The 26,060-nt window shown below is 33.0% G+C and overlaps 1 protein-coding gene across 1 annotated transcript; it reads right to left on the bottom strand.

Moving 5' to 3' along the window:
- Window positions 1–6,370: 6,370 nt before the first annotated feature.
- On the bottom strand, window positions 6,371–25,956 carry LOC132565374 (acyl-CoA dehydrogenase family member 11-like). The gene is made up of 13 exons (XM_060230012.1): window positions 25,689–25,956; window positions 23,948–24,183; window positions 22,269–22,368; window positions 20,264–20,387; window positions 19,251–19,393; window positions 18,359–18,508; window positions 17,825–17,919; window positions 16,598–16,697; window positions 15,824–15,964; window positions 14,589–14,681; window positions 11,682–11,949; window positions 11,140–11,206; window positions 6,371–10,334 (listed from the first exon to the last, which is right to left on the bottom strand). The coding sequence occupies exons 1-13, from the start codon at window positions 25,950–25,952 to the stop codon at window positions 10,211–10,213; spliced, it is 1,905 nt and encodes a 634-aa protein (XP_060085995.1). The 5' UTR covers window positions 25,953–25,956; the 3' UTR covers window positions 6,371–10,210.
- Window positions 25,957–26,060: the final 104 nt, after the last annotated feature.

Below are 26,060 nucleotides of genomic sequence, written 5' to 3'. Positions count from 1 at the left end.
AAGGGGAGGTGCTGAATTTACATTTAAAACTCTACTTTTCCTTTCTGCCTGGGTGGATTTTAACAAGCTTTCACCTGATTTATCAGTTAGAGTTGGCAATTATTTCTGAAATTTAGTAATAGGATTTGACCCCTAGAGACTTGGGGGCGGGGCCCCAGAAGGGAAAATAAGACAATACTTTGCTTCAAAACGCTAATCCTTTTTAATGCTTGAATGGATTGCAACCAAATTTGGTCTGAAACGTCTTTGATAGTGGGGAATCATTTCTTCAATTCAAAAAGTTGATTCAACCCTAGGGACTTTGGGGCGGGTCCCCAAAGGGGGAAGTTTGGAATATTTTGCTTCAAAATGCTACTCTTTCTTAATGCTTGAATGGATTTCAACCAAAAGGGGAAGTTTTTAATTCTGAATGGGTTTCAACAAAATTTAGTCTAAAACATCATGGAGATTTGGGAGTTATTTCTTAAATTCAGAAAATTGATTTGACCCCAGGTTAATAGGAATGACTTTGATCTGCTTGAAAGGTCACAGAAATCAAATATGTCATAATCTTTCAATGACTTCTCAATAACCAAAAGACCAAAGATGATGATGTTATGTCTGTAGCATGCTAGGAGTGAAGGGCTACCAACTTTGTTAATATGAATGACATTGACCCACTTTCAAGATCACAGGTATCAAATGTGTTAGAATGACTTCTCAATAACTTAAGAGGACCAGGGTGCTGATATTGGACCAACTTTCAAGGTCACTGGGGACCAATGTGTTGAAATGATTAAGCAACTTCTTCTCAATAACCAAAAAGCCAAGGGTCTTGATATAGGGCCTGTAGCTTTTTTTTTTAACAAGAATATGTCTGGAGTAATGGCAATTGTGAAGTGCAATTGTAAAGAATATGATTTCAAGTTTGCTGAAAATGTCTTGATGAACCAACAATGTCTTCTCTGTCAGTTGTTAAGTAGTTAAGCAATTTATTTTAGGCCTATTTTGCCTCTTTCATATATAGGTCTTTATAGTCAGAGGACCATTAAGGCCCAAGGGACTATTGTTTTATATTATAATTGTTCAAATTTTTTTTCCAAGGAATTATATCAAGAATGTAATGTTCTCTTTGATTTTAGAATTAGCTATGGCTTTATCTCAGGTGCAGATGAATAATTGTATTTTCAAGAGAATTTTGGGTTTTTTTTGTCTTATTCTATTCCATCTGTGAGAATATAGAAAAATAGAACTCAAATTAATAAACTTTAGAGTTTCTCTCTCATTAAAAACCCATTAAAACTAAACAAATGCAAATTAAGTAAACCTCTTGTTTCCATTTCACGTGTCATAGGTCAAAGTTCAGATACCAAAGGTCATTGTACCAGTATCAAAAACCTGGTTGTCACAAAGTTTAAGGCAAGATACAAAATTTGTATGTACAAGGTCAAAGGTCAATGTTACCTGGAATGAAAAGATGTGTTTTATCATAATGGTGGAAGTTTAAGTTCTGTGTTGCAAGACATTCTATTGAAATAATGTTTCTGCCAACAGCTTGTTGTTTTGTCCTTGTTTTAAGAAAAGGACTGAGTAATTCAGTTCAGTATGAATTGTTAAAAGCATTATAATGAAAAATGGTGACACATGAATGATTGTCAGCACACAACTTTAGAATGACAGTTTTTCCTGATACAGATGATTTTAAAAACTCTAATTTCTTTTTTGGAATGTTTACTTTATTTTGTGGTAGTCGATGGTGATGTGATCTGTTATTTACGTGGACACCAAGTTGGGTATAAGCTTGAAATTTTACATCGAGACTCAGATATAGTTCTATTGTTTTATAAACACAGCCTTAGGAGTGAGTGATTTGTGAAAATTGTCAAGTGTCTACAACAGATATTGTAATATCAAATTTTCATAATTTGAATGGCTTCACCAAAACAGCAGCCTTCCATGTTCATTTCTTCAGGTCATTGTCCATTATACATTGAAGTTCATAAAATCCTCCATTGTCTTGTGTCATTTCATTAATCAATATGCTTTACTTCATCAAAAATGTTTAGAACATTTAACAAAAAGTTTTGGGTCAGTACAGTACCAGTATATTTTCCTTTTTAATTCAAGTCTTTTTTGTGAATATTTATTTTTTCTTTTCTTCATTTTTCAGATCTTTATTTATCATTGCTTTTTTGTCTTGGATAAATTATTGTTAATTATCATCCAAATTTTGCTGACATATCAAAGATCTTAATTAAAGTTTTTAGGCAAATTGTTGTTTGTTCTGATCCAAACTTTGCTGACATATCAAAAATCTTTAATTATTTTTTTAGATAAATTGTTGTTTATCAGATCCAAATTTTGTTTACACATCAAAAATCTTCATTTCATTTTGAAAGAAGCTTATGCCTTCATGATGCTCTAGTATTTGACCAAAATATCTATAATATATTTACCAAATATACAATATGATATATATATGATATATATATGATGAGGTTACTGAATATCAACACTGTTGCACACATTTTCTTGCCTTTGTTTTAAATGTGTTCTAAATGAAAGGAGCTTATAAGCTGGAATGACTGTTTAGCTCTGATCTATATTTTCTCTGTCACAGATAAAAAGGACGAACCCTATGGACTACTATCTGCCATATGTTACAAAATCTACTAAAACCTTACTAGTCTTTAAATCTTTCTTTATGTCAATTCTGAATGCTTTCATTAACGACACCCTAACTATTGCTGAAGTCCTTTTAATGCCTCTATTTTGCCAAACAAACATGAAATATTGTATATTGTACAGCAGTTTAATGCAATTATCTGAAAATAAGATCGGTAGGGCAGCACAGAACCTCTGACTCTGAACGAAGAAGTTGGCCTTATTGCAAGGCAGTGATGAAACAATTTTGAGATTTTCTGTTGAACCTGCTCTAGGTATTTGACTTATTTCCAAATGTTTGCTTATTGAAGTTTAAATACACTTTTCAGTTGGAAATGTGTTGTATGAAATGAGATAAAAATATTTAAAATATTGAAATATTACCTAATTGTTATTCATTATGATAAAATTGCAAATACCTGAATATTAGATTCCAAAGACGGATCAGTGTTTACAATTGAATATGTAATATGTCTGTCTACAAATTATTAGGGTTTAACAATTGCTGTCCTTATATTGTCCAGAGACAGATTCCAATTCATATAATGTTGTTTTTCCTCTAAGGATTAACACTACTTTGTATCTGACCATTGTTGTATTTTCATCAATATTGATATCTATAGAATAGAAAAAGGTATCATTTACTATAAAAATGAACAAGATTTCATGTTAAACCACAAGGGGAGAAAACTCTCAAAAGATACCTTAAAGGGTTATATATGTCTTCACTGCACGCAGTCAAAAACAGATTATATATAAACTTTATTTATTTTATAACAATTGCGAAACAAGTTACGTTAACTTATACTAATCACTCTTGTTGGACCGGATGTAAGCCGCAAGGGGTCTTATTGTGGGAGGAAACCGGAGAACCCAGGGAAAACCCATGTGGTCGGGCATGTGACCCCTTACCTTTTCATGTCCGTTCCGGGAATCGAACCCCGGTCGGCTGGGTGAAAGGCGAGTGCGTTACCACTGCGCCACCCTACCACTCAATCAAAAACAGATTGAATTTGAAAAGACTAAATATGAAAAATTAGTGTTATGTGAACTCAATATTAACCAAAACCATTTTGCATAATGAACTTTGGACTAATTTTTGATCTTTTATGTTTTCTGTTTATCTCTGTATAATTTTGTGGACAGACTGTAAATTTTGTTAGATTATTTTGGACTTTTTGGTCGAATTCGTTTGGAAAATGTCATAAATCGAAATGATTCAAGAATAAGATATTTTTATAATACATATGTAACTGTATTGGTTGTGAAGACATTTGAATGGTTGCAAATGATATGCTACGTATACAAAGTAATATTCCAGAAATACATCACACTGAGTAGATACTGATAGGTTGAATAGTTATGATTTTGAAATTTATTTCCTATATATGGTATATAATCAAGTTCAATATTGAAAATCAAAAACTAAATTATGAAATATTAACAGGTTTTTCCTGGTTTCCTTGACTAATTGTTTAGTATTGCATAAATATGGGCATTATGGATGTAGAAAACTTCTAGTATTCCAGGGAAATATGCTTGCTAATGACAAGACATACATGTATATACCTTAACACTGCCATCTGAAAAAAAAAATTCTGTAACTTTGAACAATAAAACCAGGATCAAACTGTCCGGTTCCCATTCAGCTGCTCGACCGATTTAGCTGAAATGTGGAAACTGCCTAATAACAAAAGTAAATTGTTCAGATTTTTATCATGATTTATAGTAAGTTATCTATAATTTGTGTCTCAAAATGTGCCAAAATCAATATATTTTAGTCAAATGACATTTTCGGTCATTAAAGTGCATTTATTATTCTTCTTCATAATGCACTTCCACACACCCCGCCCCACACACCCATCCACCCTTATTTGCTGACAGAAATTAAAAATATTTGTTTCCCATTGGTTTGTAATATAATTAGAAGTGTTTGGAGCGATTTACTAATAGAACCAGCATAGTTACTGCTGGTTGGTTGTGTTGTAAGTTCTTTACTCTACAGCTGAATACACGAGAGTGTGCAGGGTGATTGAACTGTCAGGAAAATCAAGTGAGGAATATCAATCACAACAGCATCAGAGTCAGTTCTTTAAATTCAGTACTAACCGACAACTAGTTTCACCCTCTCTGACTTCATCAGGAAATGATCAGGGTCCTGATGAAGCCCAGAGAGGACGAAAGCAGTTGAGGGTTAGTTATAAATCTAAAGAACTCACTCTGACGCTGTTGTGATTGACTTGATAAAGGGTGAAAGTATGAACTAGCGTAAGTATTGTTAAAAATTACAGTTCGCTTATATATATTTCAAAAAAGTGTTCATCTTCATGTTATTTTGTCATAGTAGAATTATGGATTTTGGGGTTTTTTTTCACTTTCAAATTTTTTTTTTTCTTGTCTTTCATACAAATCTTACGCTTTTTTGTTACCAAAACAATAATCATGCTTGGTATGATAAATCATTTTATTATTTTTTGATTGAACAAATTATGTTTGTGTTCTTTTTATCTTTATTTTTGGGGGCCAAAAAAAAACAATATCTATTGTGCCTATACTCCTCGTGTACAACGTAAATATCATACAGCGTAGTTACTGTTGTCCTGTAATTCAGTCAATATCAAATGCTTGTTTGTAGTCAAGTTGATCAATATCATTATAATGTATGTACCAATGTCATGACAAAACACAATAAATGTGATATAAATATTTTCAACCTTGTCTTGGTTTTTTTCTATATCTTTTTTTTATTTTTGATAGGGATTTACTGCAGAGAAGATTAATCACAATAAAAATTTGCTTTAAGGCTATGAAAAAACTCTATATTGGGATTTTCTTTGATATCATTATGTGTGGAAATTTTCATTTCAATCAAGAAATGATTTGGTCAGTTTTAACAGTGAAGAGATTTCAGAACTTTCATAAAACCACACATTTAGATGTGGATTTATCCAAGTTCATGATAAAAATGATTATTTGCTTATAGTTTCCCCCCAAGGCATTTTTTAATATTAAGTCCCATTTTTAGTAATGACAATGTTACTTCTGAGGGGTATGCTAAGTTATACTTATAAGAAGACCTTTGACCTTGCAATGTAATCTTGTTTCGTAGTAAGACTTCCATCATTCATCCAGTGTCCACTTTTACTATTAAATAACTTCTACTCAAAAACTAAATGGCATAGGACCATGACATTTAGCTAGGTTATAAGAAAAAGGCTACAAGGATAAAAGCCCATCAAAAGTTCAAGAAAAACATGACCTTGATATCTTGATCCATATTAAAAGGTCTTGGAGGGTTTGGGGTTGTTGTTGAACTTCGAATGCGAATTATTTATAAGTATCGTAAATTTTCTGGATGGAAGTTTGTGATCACCATTTTTAAATTCTTGAACTATATACTTATCTTACTTACTTACTTAGAAACATATCTTGATAAAATCTGAATATAAGTATAATCAAAGGAATGTAGTTAACTACACTGGTATGTTGGCAAAAATAAATCCGGGTAACTGTGACCTATATTTTATATACTGCTATAGTACTTATGTCAAATCTACTTCTGAGATTTTCACAAAGCTGATGGCTGTTAGACTCTATGGTCAATTTTATGTATATATTATTTTTCAAGTTAGTATATACTCTGGCTGTGATAGACAGAAATACAAGAAAATTATAAATAGGTATTTCTTCTTAAATAACATACAGAAAAACACCTTGATGTGTGCATCAATGTCTTTATTCACATTTATCGAGTAAACCAGATTTCTAGAAAGTCTTTTTTTCATCTTGGACATTGTGATTAAGAAAGACAAAAGGAATTCATTTTTTTTAACAATTGGAATCATTTTAAAACAATGATCAAAAACTTGAATATACTGTCAATACAAAACCACATCTTGTAACTTAGAATCATTATGAATATTAATTTCTGTAAGGTATAGCTGGTCATTTTAATGGGTCAAAATTTTTCGCAATTTTCTTTTTAAATTATATTTCACTGACCTAAAATATCGCAATCTGGATGTAAAATGACATCTCTTTCACACATGTTTCATTATTTCAAAAATAAAATTTTTGCAATCATGTTTAAATACCACAAGATATTAAAATAATTATATCCATGAAAATAATTGACTATACAGTACATGTATTTAAAAAAAAATGAAATTGATTTGAAATGGAAAACATTGAATTAAACAGAACTCAACTCAAACGATTCATCAAGTTTTTGTTGTAAATGGGACTTAAAAACTTTGACATTCTGAGTACAGGTAAATATAATACTTTAATTATAACGTATGACATTATAATCTACAATGAGACATAAATACAATTCTCTACGATATTAACAGACTAGCATCCAAAATTTGGAAGTTTCCTTGAATTCATCATAAGTGTTTTACTCTATAATAACAAGTATATTGAAAATGTATGAATCACAGATATTGCTACAATATATGATTAAGTAAAAATAATATTCGTATGTAAATTTGTTTCAGCCAATTGAAGAATGTAACATACTTCAGAAATGCAGGTATATACATTTGTTATGAAACATGTCAGGAATAAGGGTTATTCTATATGTGGACAGGGCAAGGAGGATATTACTGCGAAATCATTTATTTTTGTGGGATTCAATTTTCGTGGTTTTCCAAAAAATCACTATTTTGTGGACACATGATTTCTTGGATAAATAAAACCAAATAAAGCTTCTTATACAAAATTTAACAGTTTGTGGACATATGAATTCGTGGACTGAAAGTACTTAGGAAATCAACAAAAACTGATTAAGCAAGAAAATTCATTCTTTTACAGTACATATTTGTGATTGGCTCGAAAATGGTATTACAAGAATGACTTGACATATCCACCTCTCATTACCATACTGATCACAGGCAAGTGAGTATTCCTATGTGCAATATGAAAACAAACACAAAAACAGTAACAAGAATTGTACAAATGAAATAGACAACACGGCTTTGGGAATTACATGACAATAAATGAAAAAGCCCAAAATGAATATTTAATTTGATTTTTAATGTAGCAAGTTACTCTGATTGGAATATACGAAGTCCATATATCTTTTTCTAAATAGACCTGAAAGTATTCATCGGAGCCAGATCTTTTAATAACTTGCTTCTAAACTATCAAATTATCGCAGACTAAATAAGTTAAAAAAGGTTCCAAGTTCTACTCACATTCCATATGTTACAAGCTGCATTAATTGGCCAGACTTTTTTATCATATAATCATCATAGCAGACCAATACACACTGTCCAACTCTAGGACATGGGCTTATTACAGAACGTAGTATACAAGGATCTACAGATAAGTGGAGTATTTGTATTACCAGGCATGTAACAAAGATATATGGGCTCAAGGATAATTATGTATGAACATAGTACAATGATAAATATAACGATGTACCAGAAACAGCCAAGGGTGGTCTTATTACCAGACAGTCATATTATCAGAAAAACATAGGAGGGCTAAAAAGTATTAGATAATGAAAGGATTATCACCAAATAATAATAGATAAACTCGCCAAGGGTGGGCTTATTACCAGACACGGTCGTATTATCGGAAAAACAAAGGCCAGCTAAAAGGTATTTGATAATGGAAAGATTATTACCAAATAATAACAGATAAACTTGCCAAGGGTGGGCTTATTACCAGACACGGTCGTATTATCAGAAAAACATAGGCCAGCTAAAAGGTATTTGATAATGGAAAGATTATTACCAAATAATAACAGATAAACTTGCCAAGGGTGGGCTTATTACCAGACACGGCCAATACTATGATAAACAATGGTAAGTTCATTACCAAATATAGTTTAATGATAAACACCCTATGTTTAGATGACAGAGAAATGGTACTAAAGTTCCATTAAAAATGGCTAAAGGGCTAGCAAACTGGTCTCAGAAAGATAGTTTATCTGTGTATCTAGGTCTGAAGTTTGGCAATTAAAATACAATTAAACTAGAAAATATGTCATTAAGACATGAATGTCCCTTCTCCCATGCATTATTAATGAATTAGTTTGCAAAAGTTGTCAAAAGTGACCTTTGACCCATTAACCTTAACCAATGACCACCTGACTACAATATGGTGCAGAACCTGATGTTACGATACCATAAAATAAATGTGTATCAAATCTGTTGAGCAACTTCTGAAGGTTGATTTGATTCAGAACCTGATCCCAGCACAAAGGGACAGAATGGGTGGACACCAGATGGCCGTTACCAATGTCCCATCCTCATCGTAAAATAAAATGGAAGAGGTACATAAAATCTTCCTATTGTTATTATCAGGGAAGTATGCAAATACATCAATTACACAACAAAATTTATCACTCAATCTCTAAATTTGCAATATGATGCATAAACTTAATACAGTAGATCAATCTATTGTCTCGTGAATGAAAATTGGGAAGCACTTTGTCACAAAAATATGTCAAATTCTTATTCCAACTTCGCTGTCAAAACAAAACAAATAAAAATCACACGATTAAGGCACACAGCATATAAAAATTTGTTTTAAATGTTCACTCATTAATATATTTTCGTACCAGGTATTCAATCACATCATGTATCTTACATTTGTCTAGTAAAAAGTCAGTTTTCACTTCATGTATTTTACATTTGTCTAGTAAAAAGTCAGTTTTCACTTCATGTATTTTACATCTGTCTAGTAAAAAGTCAGTTTTCACTTCATGTATTTTACATTTGTCTAGTAAAAAGTCAGTTTCCACTTCATGTATTTTACATTTGTCTAGTAAAAAGTCAGTTTCCCATTGTTCTGGGCTGATTTGTTTCACAAGGAAAACCTGCTTCTTCATCAATTCAAATATAATCCTTCAGCCTTTAATTGGAACAGACCTGAAAGATATTTGAAAGGCTTTGAAAAGCTTTTTTTCGAGGCTCATCAAAGAGCAAAATGAAATCAGTAGGTTTGTCCATATTTCGGGATGGAACATTCTTGGTTCAACTGGTCAGATTGATAAATTACAATACAATAGCAGGTCTCAGATATGTAACTGACTGATATTTCTGCTGAGAAACACTCAACTAAACTAAATATGTACATTACCCTTGACTACACATCTACAAAAACTGGCTTATCCGGATTTTGGGTCATCTGTACGTGAGAATTTTATCTGTTTACAAAAGTCTGTGTCAGGTATATTGTTCTGCAAAGGAGGCCCAAATATATTCCACGTGTTCATCATGACATCATCTTCGGTTTTTTTTAGCTCACCATTGTTTTCATCAATACAAACCTTCATGTTCTGGTGGTGCATTTGAACACAAGAACCGCTTATGTTCTTTTTACACCATAAATACCTTTGTTTCAGAAATTATTCATTGCATCAAACAAAACCACAAAATAAACACACACTACATGTTAATAGATATTTCAGGCAAAATGTTTCAGTAATTTTAAAAATCTAATCAAAAATTCAATTTTGCCCTATATGTTTAACGTAATTCCAATGATTGTCCTTATGAAATCAAATTTTTCAACTCTGCCTTCAGAATCATTGTCGTCTACAAGTGACCGTGATTTATAGTCGACTTCTATCGTGGTAATTTTTGAACAGCAGTTGGAAGTCAAGATCAGTGCTCTCAGAGGAAAAATGTCGTCTGTTCTGGTTCGTAATCACTGGAGTCAAATCTTTCTCGCACCATCTGATAAAAAGGAATTAAAAATTTATGACTTCAATAGAATTATTACTTACATGTTATAAAAGAAAACAAGAGTGCCGTGGACACAATATACACCGCCACAAAATATAAAGATCAAGATAAATTGGCAGAAATCTTACAAAAATCAATGAACCGTAAAATTGCCCCTTCATGTACATCGAACCATTGAATTAGTGACACTGAGCAAGTTTTATGAAAATCTGATCATTAGTTTAGGAGGAGTTGCGTTCACAAAGCTCCACTACGAGCAAGCTACAGACACAAAGTTGAAAATGGCATAAATCTTACAAAAATTAAAGTACCTAAAAATCACCCCTTCATGCACATCTACCCATTGTAGTAGTGACATTGAGCAAGTTTCGTGAAAATCTGATGATTAGTTTAGGAGGAGTTGCGTTCACAAGAAATGAACGTACTGCCGGACGTACGGACAGACAGACAAAGAAGATGACGCCAATATTAAAATGTATTTGTAGTAAGCATATGCATACAAGGCCAACATATTAATTCTGACTCAATACTCCTGGGGTAGCTTATAATTACTGGGTAAGGAAATGGTGTTTGTAGGCAAAGCTACAGCAATAGATATGAATGTGCTTAATATCTAGCATGGGCTTATTGGTGGATATATGCGATTTGCCCCAAAAAGACTTATGGTTAAGAAAGGGTCACAATAAAAAGATACAAGACCCCATTTCTGTATGATACTTCATAGACACATGAATGAAACCTGGTTACTGAAGGCGCATGTTTGAGGTATACACTCTGATTTCTATAATCACTGTACCTTTGTGCTGCGTAGATGTCTGTTGGGTCCGATCCAGCTTCTACAGCGTGCTGTACCAGCAAGGCACCTGTACAGTAGAAACATCAATACATGAACGACACTTGCATTTACAACAAACAATGTTTATTGTTTTAAATTTGTGTTCACGGTGCAACACTCATATTTCAATGTTACACTCATATTTCAACGTTACACTCATATCTAATGTGACCCCCATATCTAATGTGACACCCATATTTAATGTGACACTCATATTTAATGTGACACCCATATTTAATGTGACACTCATATCTAATGTGACACCCATATCTAATGTGACACCCACATTTAATGTGACACCCATATTTACGGTTCTCATTACATTGACGAGGGAATTTTCACTTCAAAAATTTTGAATATTTATTTTCCATTTATTTCTTTTCAAATAAGAATTTTGTTCCACAGAAATCTTTCATTAAGATTTTATGCCTCCAAGCTGTAAGAGCTAGTTTGCTCTATATTCTGTGTAAGGTTGCAAAATAAACATTCAAACTAAAGTTTACCTATAAACGTCCTTGACAAACTGTAGGCAAAATCTCGAGCTGCATTGTCCAATACATCTGAATGTGTTTTAGCAAAGTCAACAACAGATGAGGCGCACTTGGTGACCTTTTCTGCTGCATGTGAGAGTTCCTGGTGTTGACCAGCAGATTCAATTCTGTAAATTATATTATCATGCCAGACCTTGAGTACTCCACCATTGGTCTTCATAAGAGCTCTAAGTACATCAAGCGAAAGGACGTTGGTCGTACCTTCCCATATAGGCAGTACCTGCAGGTAATAAAAATACAACGGTATTAAGGGTGTATGTGACAATACCCTCAATTTCAATTAAGATCCATTCAAAGGTAGAGTATCTATGCGAGCCAAAATTTAGACATTGCAAATGCAGTACCTACAGGTAATAAAAATACAACTGCACCTGGTACGTTTAACTATGAAAGTTGCACCAATCGGTTCTTAATTGTTCAATAACCTTTTGACCTTGAGGCTATACTCAGTACACTGAACTAAAATAAACATACACCTCTTAAATATCCATATTTATAATAAACAGTTACATATTTAATTCTTTGCCGTTATCATAATCAATATCCTTCATAGATATCACCTTCCTTTCAGGAGCTAATAGTCTGCTTAGGAATACGCAAGTTTTCCCTATTGGTCTGACCAGTTAGACTTGGGCTGTTTGTTAATGAAATACTGTACACTTGTTTAATTTTGTGCGGGTAATATTTTGCGGTTGTCCAAGTTTGAACTAGCCAATGGGTATTTAATTTCACAAATGTATATGAACTGATGTCTGTCCATCTATATATACAAGCATAACAGATACTTTATTCACTGCAGCACTGTTCGCTGGGTATGTAATTTCATGCTACCTTCAATGACTACGAAAATCGTGAATATAAATTTCTCACTAATATAACTAACTGTACAATAAGGACTGACCTACTAATCATATTTTCATTTTTGACAAGCGTCAAGTGAGCTTTTCAAGACCTGTATCAATGTTTGCAGGTTCGTCCCTATCTGTGCCTGAAATGTTTCTTTGAAATGCTAATGAACCAGTTTGTCTGCATAAACGAACTGGTTACATTTAAAAGAATACCACTAAGTTTTCCTTAAAAATACTATGAGCAAAACCCTTAAATATTAAACAGGAAAATGAAGGATGATAATTTTAACACAAATTGTAAACTTATTATCTGAAAAGTAAGTTCAAGTATGATGAATTTATACAGGAATTTTAGGCCAATACTGATGTCTGATTCAATTTCTCTAAATACAACATCTCATTAAACTACTATGATAAAAAAACGGAGTGATTTTGTTTATTATACCATTTGATTCAAGGACCTTGCATTAAAGTTTTATATTGCAGACAAAATATTTATTGTAAGAAATCAGACGTTCGTTATCATATCTTTTTGAGAATGTTTATGGAAATTCATTTATCTGTTTAACAGTCATACTTCACAGCAAATTTTACTACCATAGAAAAAAGAACTTTTTTAGTTATTTGTTTCTATATCATGTGCATTATAAACTTTCAAACTACAACTTGAAGCAAATTAGCCCTGACCAACTCCGCCATAAACTTCCGAAGAAAACAGAACACCGACAAACCAGCAAAAGCTCAGCTTTATGCCAAACAGGAATATGATTTTATGATAACTTCCCACAGCCATTTTGAAAATATTTGATTTACCCAGAAATAAAACATTTTGTATATCTACAGTTTACATATGAAATACGAAAAAAAAATAGAAATATTGACCCTCTGGCATCCTTAACTAAATACCAATGTACTGAGCTTATAAACTGACATATATGAACAAGATAGAATATTAACATTTAAGAAACCCCAACCCCTTTCTAAATCTCAGATCTAACCTCGTTACCTCACCTGAACTTTCTAAATCTCACCTCTACCCTCCTTACCTCACCTGAACTTTCTAAGTCTCACCTCTACCCTCCTTACCTCACCTGAACTTTCTAAATCTCATCTCTACCCTCCTTACCTCACCTGAGCTTTCTAAATCTCACCTTTACCCTCCTTACCTCACCTGAACTTTCTAAATCTCACCTCTACACTCCTTACCTCACCTGAGCTTTCTAAGTCTTACCTCTACCCTCCTTACCTCATCTGAACTTTCTAAATCTCACCTCTACACTCCTTACCTCACCTGAGCTTTCTAAGTCTCACCTCTACCCTCCTTACCTCACCTGAACTTTCTAAATCTCACCTCTATCCTCCTTACCTCACCTGAACTTTCTAAATCTCATCTCTACCCTCCTTACCTCACCTGAACTTTCTAAATCTCACCTCTACCCTCCTTACCTCACCTGAACGTTCTAAATCTCACCTCTATCCTCCTTACCTCACCTGAACTTTCTAAATCTCATCTCTACCCTCCTTACCTCACCTGAACTTTCTAAATCTCATCTCTACCCTCCTTACCTCACCTGAACTTTCTAAATCTCATCTCTACCCTCCTTACCTTACCTGAACTTTCTAAATCTCACTTCTACCCTCCTTACGTCATCTGAACTTTCTAAGTCTCACCTCTATCCTCCTTACCTCACCTGAACTTTCTAAATCTCACCTCTACCCTCCTTACCTCACCTGAACTTTCAAAGTCTCACCTCTACCCTCCTTACCTCACCTGAGCTTTCTAAATCTCACCTCTACCCTCCTTACCTCACCTGAACTTTCTAAATCTCACCTCTACCCTCCTTACCTCACCTGAACTTTCTAAATCTCACCTCTACCCTCCTTACCTCACCTGAACTTTCTAAATCTCACCTCTACCCTCCTTACCTCACCTGAACTTTCTAAATCTCACCTCTACCCTCCTTACCTCACCTGAACCTTCTAAATCTCATCTCTAACCTCGTTATCTTACCTGAGAATCTCTTAGTAAGCCAGGTAACCCTGTATCCTCAATGTAGCCCTGCCCTCCAAAGCTTTCCAGGCCTTCAGAAACGACTGACATCGCCTTGTAAAAAAATACAAACCTAATTAGTAGTTGTACTGAACCAGCATACTATAAAATCATAAATATTCACGAGGAATTTTTTTGGTGATTTCATGGGTACACTAATTCCACAAATATATATGTTAACAAAATGATATGTAGCTTATAGTACTACTGCAAATTGTGATTATCCTCAAAATCAAGTGCCAATGAAGATCAATATCACCAGAAAACCGCAAAATTTGATTTTACAGAAATTTCATTGATATTCATAATCTATTTTCGCTTTAAAAAAGTAAGAAAAGAAGCAACAAGCTTCAATATGTCTTTTCAGTGATTTCCTAAAAAAGCATGCGCAATCAGTCGATATTACGGGACAAAACGGAAGGCCATTTATTACGATTGTCAGCGAAATCTTTATTAAAGGATACAAATAAATTACGCACAAATAATCCTTTATTTACATATTTTTCTAATCATCCTGGTCATCTATAATACATGGAATATCAAATTGTTTAGGGGCTTTTGAAAATTGTCTATGCTAAGATGTAGTACTTGATGTGATGTAGGTAAGCACGTTTTGCTGAACAATCTCTCCACTAGTGTCTGTACTGTGAAACAATAACAGAGATCCTTTTATGCTAACTAGTTCCTATAATCCCATAACATTTATTCCTGTCAGTTGCATACAAGCCATTTATATTGTAAACAGACATGGTGGCTGTTCTAAAATTTGACCTTATCACCTGATGACCTATCAATCCCAGGGTGCATTTGTCTATTGTAAACATGCTTTCTTGTAATTGCTGGGAAGTGACAAAGAAAGTCAAGGAGATTGGGATTCCTATTAAAAGGCTATTACAATTTTCAGATCATCCTGTACTCATGAGAAACGCAGAACCAGTATGATACTTTTTTTAAAATTGTATTTATTGTCTGTGTATGTTGCATTACGACGTTTTTTTTCATTCTACCTTGATCTCTTTTTTTCTCATTCTATTTTTTGTTGCCCAAATATATAAGTTGCATACAAGTCTTATAATGCGAGAAAATATGGTATGCTTTTTTATGTTTTGTACAAACATATCCTATACACCTGAGAGAAACACCCCAGAGAAGGTAATCAAGGTAACAAAGTGATTTCATGTGAATAAAACCAATACCTGCTTTGCTGTGTAAAGTTTGGCCAAAGGAGTCAAAAGCCTTAATAACATCTGCTCATGCTCAGTGGCTATTCCAACATCCTCCCTCCCTAACAACCTGGCTGCTTCAAGAGTAAGTAATAAGGCACCTCTAACTTCAACCTTTAAGATAAGTATGGATCAGAAATTGGGGTTAGAATACAAACTAGTGGTTATTTTCTTAACAAAAAATGGTATTCATGAAAGTGTGGAAATATTTTAAATCAATTTTCAAAAAATCTTAATAATGTCAATAATGAAGACTGAAAAAAACCAGATATTTTTATAATTTTCATTTCCAGAGTCAAAGTATGCGATACAACTATAATTTTCTTGATGAATATGAGACATATTATAATGAACAATTAGAAAATGTTTTTTAAAAGATTAAACAAAAATGAATAACTTTCTAACAAATTAGCAAATAAGACCCGAGTCAAACATTGTTTGCAAAATTACACAAATGCTAAAAATCAAAATAGACTGACTAAAGTGTCAACAAGTCTGACAATTTATCATTTTAAAAAGAACCCAGGAAATCAGCACACACCAAAATAAAAGGGGAAACATCATTAAGCCATAGATAAATCCAACAAATTCTTTGAGTTCAAGTTCAATTTGTGTGACAAAATATCATGAGAAGGTTCTTTTTATAAAAGCAAATTCTTCATACTGGCCTCCCTTGATATTGTGACAAAAAAGTTGGAAATCGATGGAGCCGGTATCATGAAGTAACTAGTCTCGTCATTAACAAACCTCCAGTCTAGCCAGAGTCTGTATATGTAGAGGATAACTCTTCAGAACATTTCCAAAGGCTGACCGACGAGTGCTGTAATCTCTTGCTGTGTTGACCATTCTACAACATAAGATGGAGCTGAAAGTGAACTATAATGGTTTGTACAGATTTTTGATCTGACGAATGGCTGAATCCAGACTTTAAACAAGAGATCCCACCATTGTTTAATCTTTATATGCTCTTTTAAAATTGGATCTTTTCCCTTCTTTTCTCTTCCCTTCTCTGTTTTTGCTCTTGATGATAAGACATTTGAACATTCCTTTGCAGAAATAAATGATAATCTTTACCTGCCAAATCCAAAATGGCCACCTCGAAGCCATTTTATTTCTCCTGATCAATACCAAGAGCAAATGAGCACAAATAGAGATCAAAGGGAACATACGTATGAAATTTGAGAGATATTCAGTGACTTCTTCAGAAAGAGTAATAACAATCTTAACTAGGCAAAATCCAAGATGGCTGCCTGTCAACCATTTTGTTTTTTTTAATCAGTCTCAAACTCAAATAGACACAACTAGGGACCTAAAGAATCCTATACATGAAATTTGAGAAAAATCTTTACAGTAGTTCTCAAGAAATAGTGTTAACAAACTTTCGAAGTCAAAATCTAAGATGTCAGTCTGTCAGCCATTTTGACTATCTGATCACACCCAAAATTAAATGGGCACAACTAGGGACCAAGGGGAGCCTACATATGCAATTTAAGAAAAATCCATTCAGTACTTCTCAAGAAATAGCAATAACAAACTTTTAAAGTCAAAATCCAAGATGGCCGCCTGTCGGCCATTTTTTTTTTTTTTTATCAGTCCCAAAATCAAAGGGGTACAATAAGGGACCAAGGAGAACCTATATATGCAATTTGAGGAAGATCCATCCAGGACTTCTCAAGAAATAGGGATAAAAAAAATTGTTTATGGACAGATGATGGATGGACCATGGACGGACCACGGGCCTTCAATGGAAGAGTTCAGTCCACATAATACATGTTGACCTCAATGACAGTCAACAAATGTATAATATTGGTCATAATCACTGCCATAGCATCATTATATCATATTTTTTTTATCATAGATTTTCATCAAAATTAGGAACAAAAAGTATGGAAAACATTTAAACAAATGTTAAGATATCACAGACAAACCAAGCAACCTTGACCTTGTGACCTTGAATTTGTGACCATGACCTACCTTCTCATTGATGAAGCTGATGCCAAAGCATTGTGTATCCTTGACAACGTCAACATACTTGAAATGGATGCCACACCTCGACCTTCATCTGACACCTGTGAATGATAAAACATGAAGCAGATTCTACAACTTAAGTTTAATCAAAGAATAATTTCTAGATTTGCAAAAAACAACTCCACAATACTTTCAAACATGTTTTTTCCTACTTTCAATACAATATGAAAAAAAAAGAAAATACTTCTTAAATGTTTATAAATATTGGCCCTTTCATGCAATTTATTATTCAGCTATGCATAACTGATGATTTGTGTCTATTTTTGTAATGTTTACAGGTCAACTGACAACCAAAATAAATTGCAGGTCAAATAATACCTTAAACTAAATAATGCTTTAAGTTCAACTGAAATTAACAATGAAGCTGTGTTTCTTTGTTTATTTTCTTTTATTTAACTATTTATTTTTTTATTTATTTTTTTTTTTTGCTGTCACTTTTTTCTTGAATTTCATTGAATTAATGTTTATGAAAACACAAACCTTATGAGCAACAGTGCCATCAAGGAGAAGCTCGGCTGTGGGAACTTGTTTTGTCCCCAGCTTATTCTTCAATTTCTGTATCTGTATGTTGTTTAGACTTCCATCAACATTGTGAACTTCTACATAAAATAGTGATAATCCACGTGTCCCCTGTAACAATTACTGATTTCTGTCAGGTTTGATATACGTGGTCAGTGTCTTAAAATAAAATCTATATTTTGGCAAGGAGAAGAAAGACACAAGTGGCAAGCCTCTGGCAAACTTCTTCCTAAAACATTGACTGATAATCAGACCATTGAAACTTAAACAGTTTTGGTGTTTAACCTGTGTTTACCTTTTGTTGACGTTACACTGAGTGTTGCCTGATGACAGGCGCCAAAAATGTGCGAAAACATAGTTCCAAACTTCATCTGGTATAACAGTGATTTTATGAATTTTTATAAATCAACATGTCCATTACAACATGTAAAATCACTTCTTTCAACAACTATTTATAATTCTAAACATAATTATTAATGTATATTTAGAGAGTAACTCTGTCTAAAATACAGCTAAAATACAGCTGTTTTCCATCATTACCGAATACAGCAAAAATATATGCGGCAGATGCATTACAACTACAGCTAGTATCAGTAACAAGTAGGACAATCAAATATCTCCAAATTACCAGGGTTTTGCACTTTCACACTGCTATATAAAAAATAAATTATCAAATAAAATATTTTCTGTTAACTATCATGTACAGTGAAACCTGTCTAATCTGACACCTGACTTTTCCGACATCCTGTCAAATCCGACATCTATCATATATAACTGAAATCTATCTATGGTTAATAAGTAACATGACATTTTGTAATATCATATTTTTCATTTTAGACCAATCAGTAGCTACCTTTGTAGTTTGTCCATCCTTCCCGACAACTCTAGCTAATGTGAATGTGATGTCAGCATCAGTTGCAGAGGAAAACCATTTGTAACCATGGAGACGGAAGCTTCCATCGTCTTGTGGTATGGCAATTGTCTCTGTACCATTAGCTGTATACAGAAAATATAAATTGATTTTGTTCAAGATCTACAATGATAATCAAACAATGCATTAAATATTTTCTTATCAAGAAAACAGGTAAGCTTATTGTTAGTTAGATCTAGCAGAAAGAGGTGTGCTTATTTTCAGATTTGGGCTTATTTGTCCAAAAATATGGTATTAATATAGATATAGGTGGGCTTATTCCTAGAAATTGGTAAACTGGATAAACAAGGATTTTCATAGTTTATGATTTCACAGTAACATGAATATTCGTATCTATTCATCCACTATTAAAACATTAATTCATTATTTGCTGAGAACTATATACCATTTATTCCGTTGAGAGTTTACATATTTGACAAAAAATTCAAATTATTTCCAAAGTCAGTTACAGAATCATTTGCTTTCAAATTATTTTCTGTGAACCGTCATTAATCAATGATTTGAAGTTCTTTTATACAGCTTTATCACCACAACATAACTGTCTCTAGGAGGTTCACAAATTAATGTCTGTAGTTTTGTTACATGTACATGAACCAGCTTTGAACTTCCTCGGGAGCGTACAACTTGACACTAACAACTTGTAGCCTAAAGAAAATGTCTGGTACGGAACAACCATTCACAGCTAAGTTGACAGAAACAGGCAGAGCACAGTATCTCATTCAAGGATACAATACTGCGTTTGTGCCAGGAGTCAAACCAGCGACCCTACGACCCACAGTCCAACATCCAGCAATCATACGACCCACAGCCCAACGTCCTATCACTTTAACACTGTGCCTCTAATTCACTGAATATTCATTCATGAATCTGTCAATAATTAATCAAACCATCCCTTTATTAATTCATTCTTATTCCTCTCATTTTAATTTACCCACCTACATCAGATCCACCCTTTCTCTCCGTCATCCATTGTCCTGAGGTCCAGAACTGACCAGGCTGGCGACTGGTCAAATGTCCAAAGGCCCTCTCCTTCAACCATGGGTACTCTGTTGTTAAATTCTGAGAGCAAAAATAGACATTCATATTCATCTGTATTTAAAAATACTGATGACATCTTTTAAACTTTCAATGGACTCCGTAATAAATTGAATTTTTTTACTCTATCCACAGAGTATTCTTGTATACTCCCACAATATGTTGTTCTGTTTTATTTCCAATGAAAACATCCTGATTACCAAATCTATTCAGTATCTTCAATCCTTTAGGGTCAGGAATCAGACAAGTAAAGAAACCATATTTCTAATAAACATTCCTGCGGCATAAAAAAACTTAAGAGTTTGCATGACAGTCCGGGAATTTGACTTTTGAACTCATGTTAAAACTTTTTTACAATAGAAATGGTGTTCATATTGCGATTTTTCTCTTTTTGGTCACCTTGGAAACCTGATTAATCTGAAAAAATATAGTGACATTTACAACCAGGACCCGTAGTGAGGATGCTTTTAATGTTTGATGATGTGTGAAAATTAGCTGTAGCAACCTATTACAATAACATTAAATGATGGAGGGACAGTAGGATGGACAGATGAACAAAAGGAAAACTAACCATCTAGGATAATCAGTGTAAGATAGGGGAAAAAATGAAAATATGCTAGAGTTATGTTTTCTTAGTTTCTGATACCTCCACAATATAGGTGGCACCATCAGTCATGGCAAGAGGACACCAATACAGACCACTAGCTGCGGCCATAAGGTACACCTTCGCCATCTGGTGGAGACGACTGGCAATGAAAATTGCAGAACAATGTATACATACAATGTATAATTTTCAACAGTTTTCATTTTTGAGGATATTTCTGTAATTGAGAAAGAAAATGAAAATGCAGTGGTCACAACAGGAGGGAAAGCCATGGTAATAAGATCTTTGAAAATCAACAAAGTCAAATTCTGTTACATTTCTTCCATTAAGACATCTGCTGCATTGTTAAGTTGGACCCTTTGTGTTGTAATATCTCTGTTAAGGATGCTAACTAACACATTATGATTGGAAATCTTGACAGAGTTATCTCCCTTAATGATACACATTAGCAATTATACCACATGAATTACACATGTGACTTCTGTTTAAGCAATTTTCCTGTAAGAGTGTAAACACTTTTCATTCTATACATATGATTATTGTTGGAATGGCTTATTTGTTAATGGATTACAATTTCTTCACAATTTGGTTTTATTTAAGAGTTATCTCCCTTTGAATTCATATCTTACACTGCATTATTGGTTGTCTAATTTCAACATCCAGCATTTTTCCCAATATTTACATAATATTTTTCTGCTTTCTCTCTTTTTTAATCTTCTGGAACATATTGCATATTTCAAATGGCATATATGAACATTACACGACAAAAACATGACTTCAAAATGAAATTTGGGAAATTTTTAACAAAAGATTTATTTTTTTTAGTTGACAGTCATCTCAACCAGAGGGCATCAGTAAATACATGTATATGTAAGATGTGAAATGTTAGTTAATATTTGGTTTAAAATGTGTAAAAAAAAAAGTATATGTCTTAGTCTTAATAATGTTAAACAATGAAAAGAAATACCGATATCCATGATACATGTGAAGAAATGATGACTTATCCAAGTCAAATATGGTTTTGTCACTTTTATATAAAAAACTAGCAGTCAGTTGCTTTTATGTGTCATCCATCACCAAGGACCATATCCTGTGAATTTAACAAAATAATTAGTTCTAATAATAAAACCGAAAAATTTCAGTAATTTTCTTTTTTTCTACTCATACACTTCAACAATATCTGATAATCAAAGATTTGAAATTTGAATCGGAAAAGTCAATAAGTAAAACAAAGCAGTAGAAATTATCAACAATGATTTCCATTGCTCTCCACACCACATCAGTGTTCCCATATATCTTACCTCTACTATTTTAGCTGCCCCATCTGTCATAGCTATGGGACATGAATATAAACCCGAAAATGAGGCAAACAGGTACACTTTCGCCATCTGGTGGAGACGACTGTCAATAAATCCAAGCAATGAACAGTTCTCACAATATTTGTAATAATTCTTATTAAAATGAATACAATATACAGTATAACTAGGAATCAAGACAAAAGGAAATAATGGCTGAAAAAGGTTCTTCATGTTTAAAAAAAATAATGTTTCATTAATAGTTTGATAAACAATAAAGAAATCAAATCATAAAAAATCAAAACTATATACATATAGTGAGAAAAACATTGTTTTCTTATATAATAGACATAATATTATTATTATAGATTATATCATAATATATATATATATATATATTCCCTATAAGATCAGTTTATATCATAATATATCTATATATTATATATATTATATATATATATTCCCTATAAAATCAGTTTATATCATAATATATCTATATATATATATATATATATATATATTCCCTATAAAATCAGTTTTTATTACAATATATATATATATATATATTCCCTATAAAATCATATTATGATATCTGTAAATAGAAAAAACTATGATCTATAAAAAAAGAGTGGAATATATAATTGATTGTACAGCACACTCTGTAAAGTAGATTATATTACCTACAGCATAGACAATATTCCCTTCAGGTGTATATCATCTATAGAATAGACAATATTCCCTTCAGGTGTATATCATCTATAGAATAGACAATATTACCTTTATGTATATGTTATCAATAGACAATATTACCTTCATGTATATGTTATCAATAGACAATATTACCTCCATGTATATGTTATCAATAGACAATATTACCTTCATGTATATGTTATCAATAGACAATATTACCTATATGTATATGTTATCAATAGACAATATTACCTTTATGTATATGTTATCAATAGACAATATTACCTATATGTATATGTTATCAATAGACAATATTACCTGTATGTATATGTTATCAATAGACAATATTACCTATATGTATATGTTATCAACAGACAATATTACCTTTATGTATATGTTATCAATAGACAATATTACCTATATGTATATGTTATCAAAAGACAATATTACCTTCATGTTTATGTTATCAATAGACAATATTACCTTTATGTATATGTTATCAATAGACTATTCCCTTCATGAGTATATTACCTACAAAACAATTTCCAAGTCCCAATAAAATCATATAAATATGATCTGTAGCTGCATATGTCATGTCTAGTAGAGTATCAAAAGAAAACTTTATTTTTGTTTTTTTTTTTAACAAATGTGCAGTGAACAATGTGAGTTCAAATGTATTTGATCAGTGTTGTTATACCATGTTTTGTTGTTTGGATGAATAAACAATAGAAAGTAGAAATTTATTTGTTTACTGATTAAATCATGCAGCTTGTACCATGGTATACCATGCTATCATACCTCTACATCCTTCAACTGTAATTAATGTCAGCAAACAGACATCATTAACCGTATCTGGACACTTTGTTTGAGTCAAAAAAAATTATTTTTCACTGTACCTTGAATTTCACAGCAACAATTTTCGACTTTATTTTCATTTGTGGTATATATTGCCCTTAGAATAGAATATATATTCCCTTCAGAATTAACAACATTACCTGTACTCCTTGATTTCCCTGTTGTAGGCTATAGAGATGATCCCTTCTTCTGCAGAGATGTCATGCAACTTATTCCACGCTGGACATGTGACAAGGCGATCAATCCGTTGGCCCCAAGGGTCAAAGTGTTCGACATACGGCAACTCTGTGTCACATTGTTGACCAAGGTCAACAATTTCAGATGTTACTCTCTGGCCAAATTTGTGTAAGTCAGGTTCCACTTTAGAAGTGAAAATCTGCAGAAAAACAATTCATGAATCAATTTTCATTGCATCAATTTTTTAAACTTTTAATTCTAGAGTAGCAAATCATTTTTAAACTACAGTCAAATTCAAGTTTTTCTTTGTTATTTACATTCCCAGTATTCCAGAGATTACAATTACTTTCACTCTCTGCACCCCCCAAACATTTCCTGGCAAACTGAAGGCACAAGCAAAGTAATTTGAAAGGTCTAAAGCAGTTTTCATGTGAAAAAAACTGACCAATGACAGGACGATATGCTCCTTTGAAGATAACTAAGGAGCAACGCAACTTCAAATCCAGTACAACATACTGTTATACAACCTTGAGATTCGTTTGTTGTACTTCATAGGATCAAACTAGTCTCCTGGTCTTATACACATGTTGCACTTAGAATCATGAAGTGTTCCAGGAGTGAAGAGGGCAGAAGTTATTGTAACTCCTTGAGTATGGAGGATGTGACATTTATATTACACTACTAAGAGTCGTTTTATAGTGTAAATACATATATCCAAGATATATATAAATACATTGTACACTCATGGATAAAAGTCTTCATGTTGTTGAGTTTTCCTATATTATATTGTCTTAGTAAGTAATTGAATCCCATGCGAATCCAACAAAAGACACTACCTCAAAGTTCTACATTAGGAGTTTTGGATCAACCTTTATTTAACTCATGGATATAGTAACATAAATTCAAATATCCAAACAACTGTTGCATTTATGATAACTTACAAACAATGAAGTTTTCAAACTTTTCTATGAAAACTCTGCAATTTACTGATTGCTCTGGCACTTGTGACAAAACAAAACTAACTTCACTAGTTTTCATTCGTAATCACTAAAACCTTTCACCATTGGTGTCATGTTTTGTATGTTCCTAACCATTTCCTAATTTCATTGTCATTAATTAGGCTCCCTGGTGTCTGAATAAATGACGTAAGTATGCAAATATACTGTAACAAGTTATTTCAACTTATAATAATCACTCTAGTTGGCCCGAATGTAAGCGTGTGAGGGGTCTTATTGTGGGAGGAAATCAGAGTACCTGGGGCAGGTGATCCCTTACCTTTTCACATCTGTTCCGGGAGTGTAATGCTCTGAACAAAATTTAAGTATGAAAGATATAAAAAAAAGGGGGGGCAATAACTCCTAAATTATGCTAAAGAGAGTGATGGTTCTTGTGTACTGCACTTCTCCTTGCTGAGATTTATCTACCTATGAAGTTTTATGTTGATACCTCTATAGTTTTTGTGTTATGCTCCGAACAAGATATTGACAGACAGACAGATGAACGGACAAAGCAGTAACTATATGCTCTCCGTTCGTGGAGCACAAAAATTATAGCACTAGGCAGTTGATATGTATTAATCACATAATTTACCAAAAGCATGGTATGTACCCATTACCTAGGATTGACAATGAAAGCCACAGAGTTGCTTATTGCTACAAGGGTCCTTTAAAATGAAAGGAAAACTAAGAAACTAATTTGCCTTACATCAGAGGGTATGTGCCTCTTTAAATATGACTGCAGCGCGTGATCTTCTCGATAATGATTTCCAAGAGAAGGTTTCTCTTGGAAGAAGTTTCCTATCCTGGCTTTGGCGAACGGAACAACGTATGATTCTGGTTCCACATTCTTTTGATTATCACTTATTTTCAAATATGTTTCCGACGATGTAGCTGCTGTGACATTTCTAAGTATTCCCCTTGTTCCAAGATTTGCAAGAAGCAAATTATTCCTTGAGCAAAAACGCTGCATTTTGTTTTCGTACTATCTAGATCTAGAGTGTTCTCCCTTGTCGGAAAATATCTCTGACCAATCAAAAAGCTCGATAGAAAAGCACCTACTCAACTTCCGATGCCGGCC

The sequence above is a fragment of the Ylistrum balloti genome, unplaced genomic scaffold (genome assembly GCF_031769215.1).
Source record: "Ylistrum balloti isolate Yb309-2 unplaced genomic scaffold, AGI_CSIRO_Ybal_v1 Utg369720, whole genome shotgun sequence".
Lineage (NCBI taxonomy): Eukaryota > Metazoa > Mollusca > Bivalvia > Pectinida > Pectinidae > Ylistrum > Ylistrum balloti.
The sequence above is the reverse complement of the archived record's forward strand: the minus strand, read 5'-3'. Positions and strand labels throughout refer to the sequence as shown.

Coding starts and splice junctions, on each gene's coding strand:
- LOC132565374 (XM_060230012.1), bottom strand. CDS start 25,952: ATGCAGCGTTTTTGCTCAAGGAATAATTTGCTTCTTGCAAATCTTGGA. Junction 19,394..20,263: donor AAAGGGTGGATCTGATGTAG/GTGGGTAAATTA, acceptor TTCTGTATACAG/CTAATGGTACAGAGACAATT. Junction 14,682..15,823: donor AACTTTACACAGCAAAGCAG/GTATTGGTTTTA, acceptor TTTTTTTACAAG/GCGATGTCAGTCGTTTCTGA.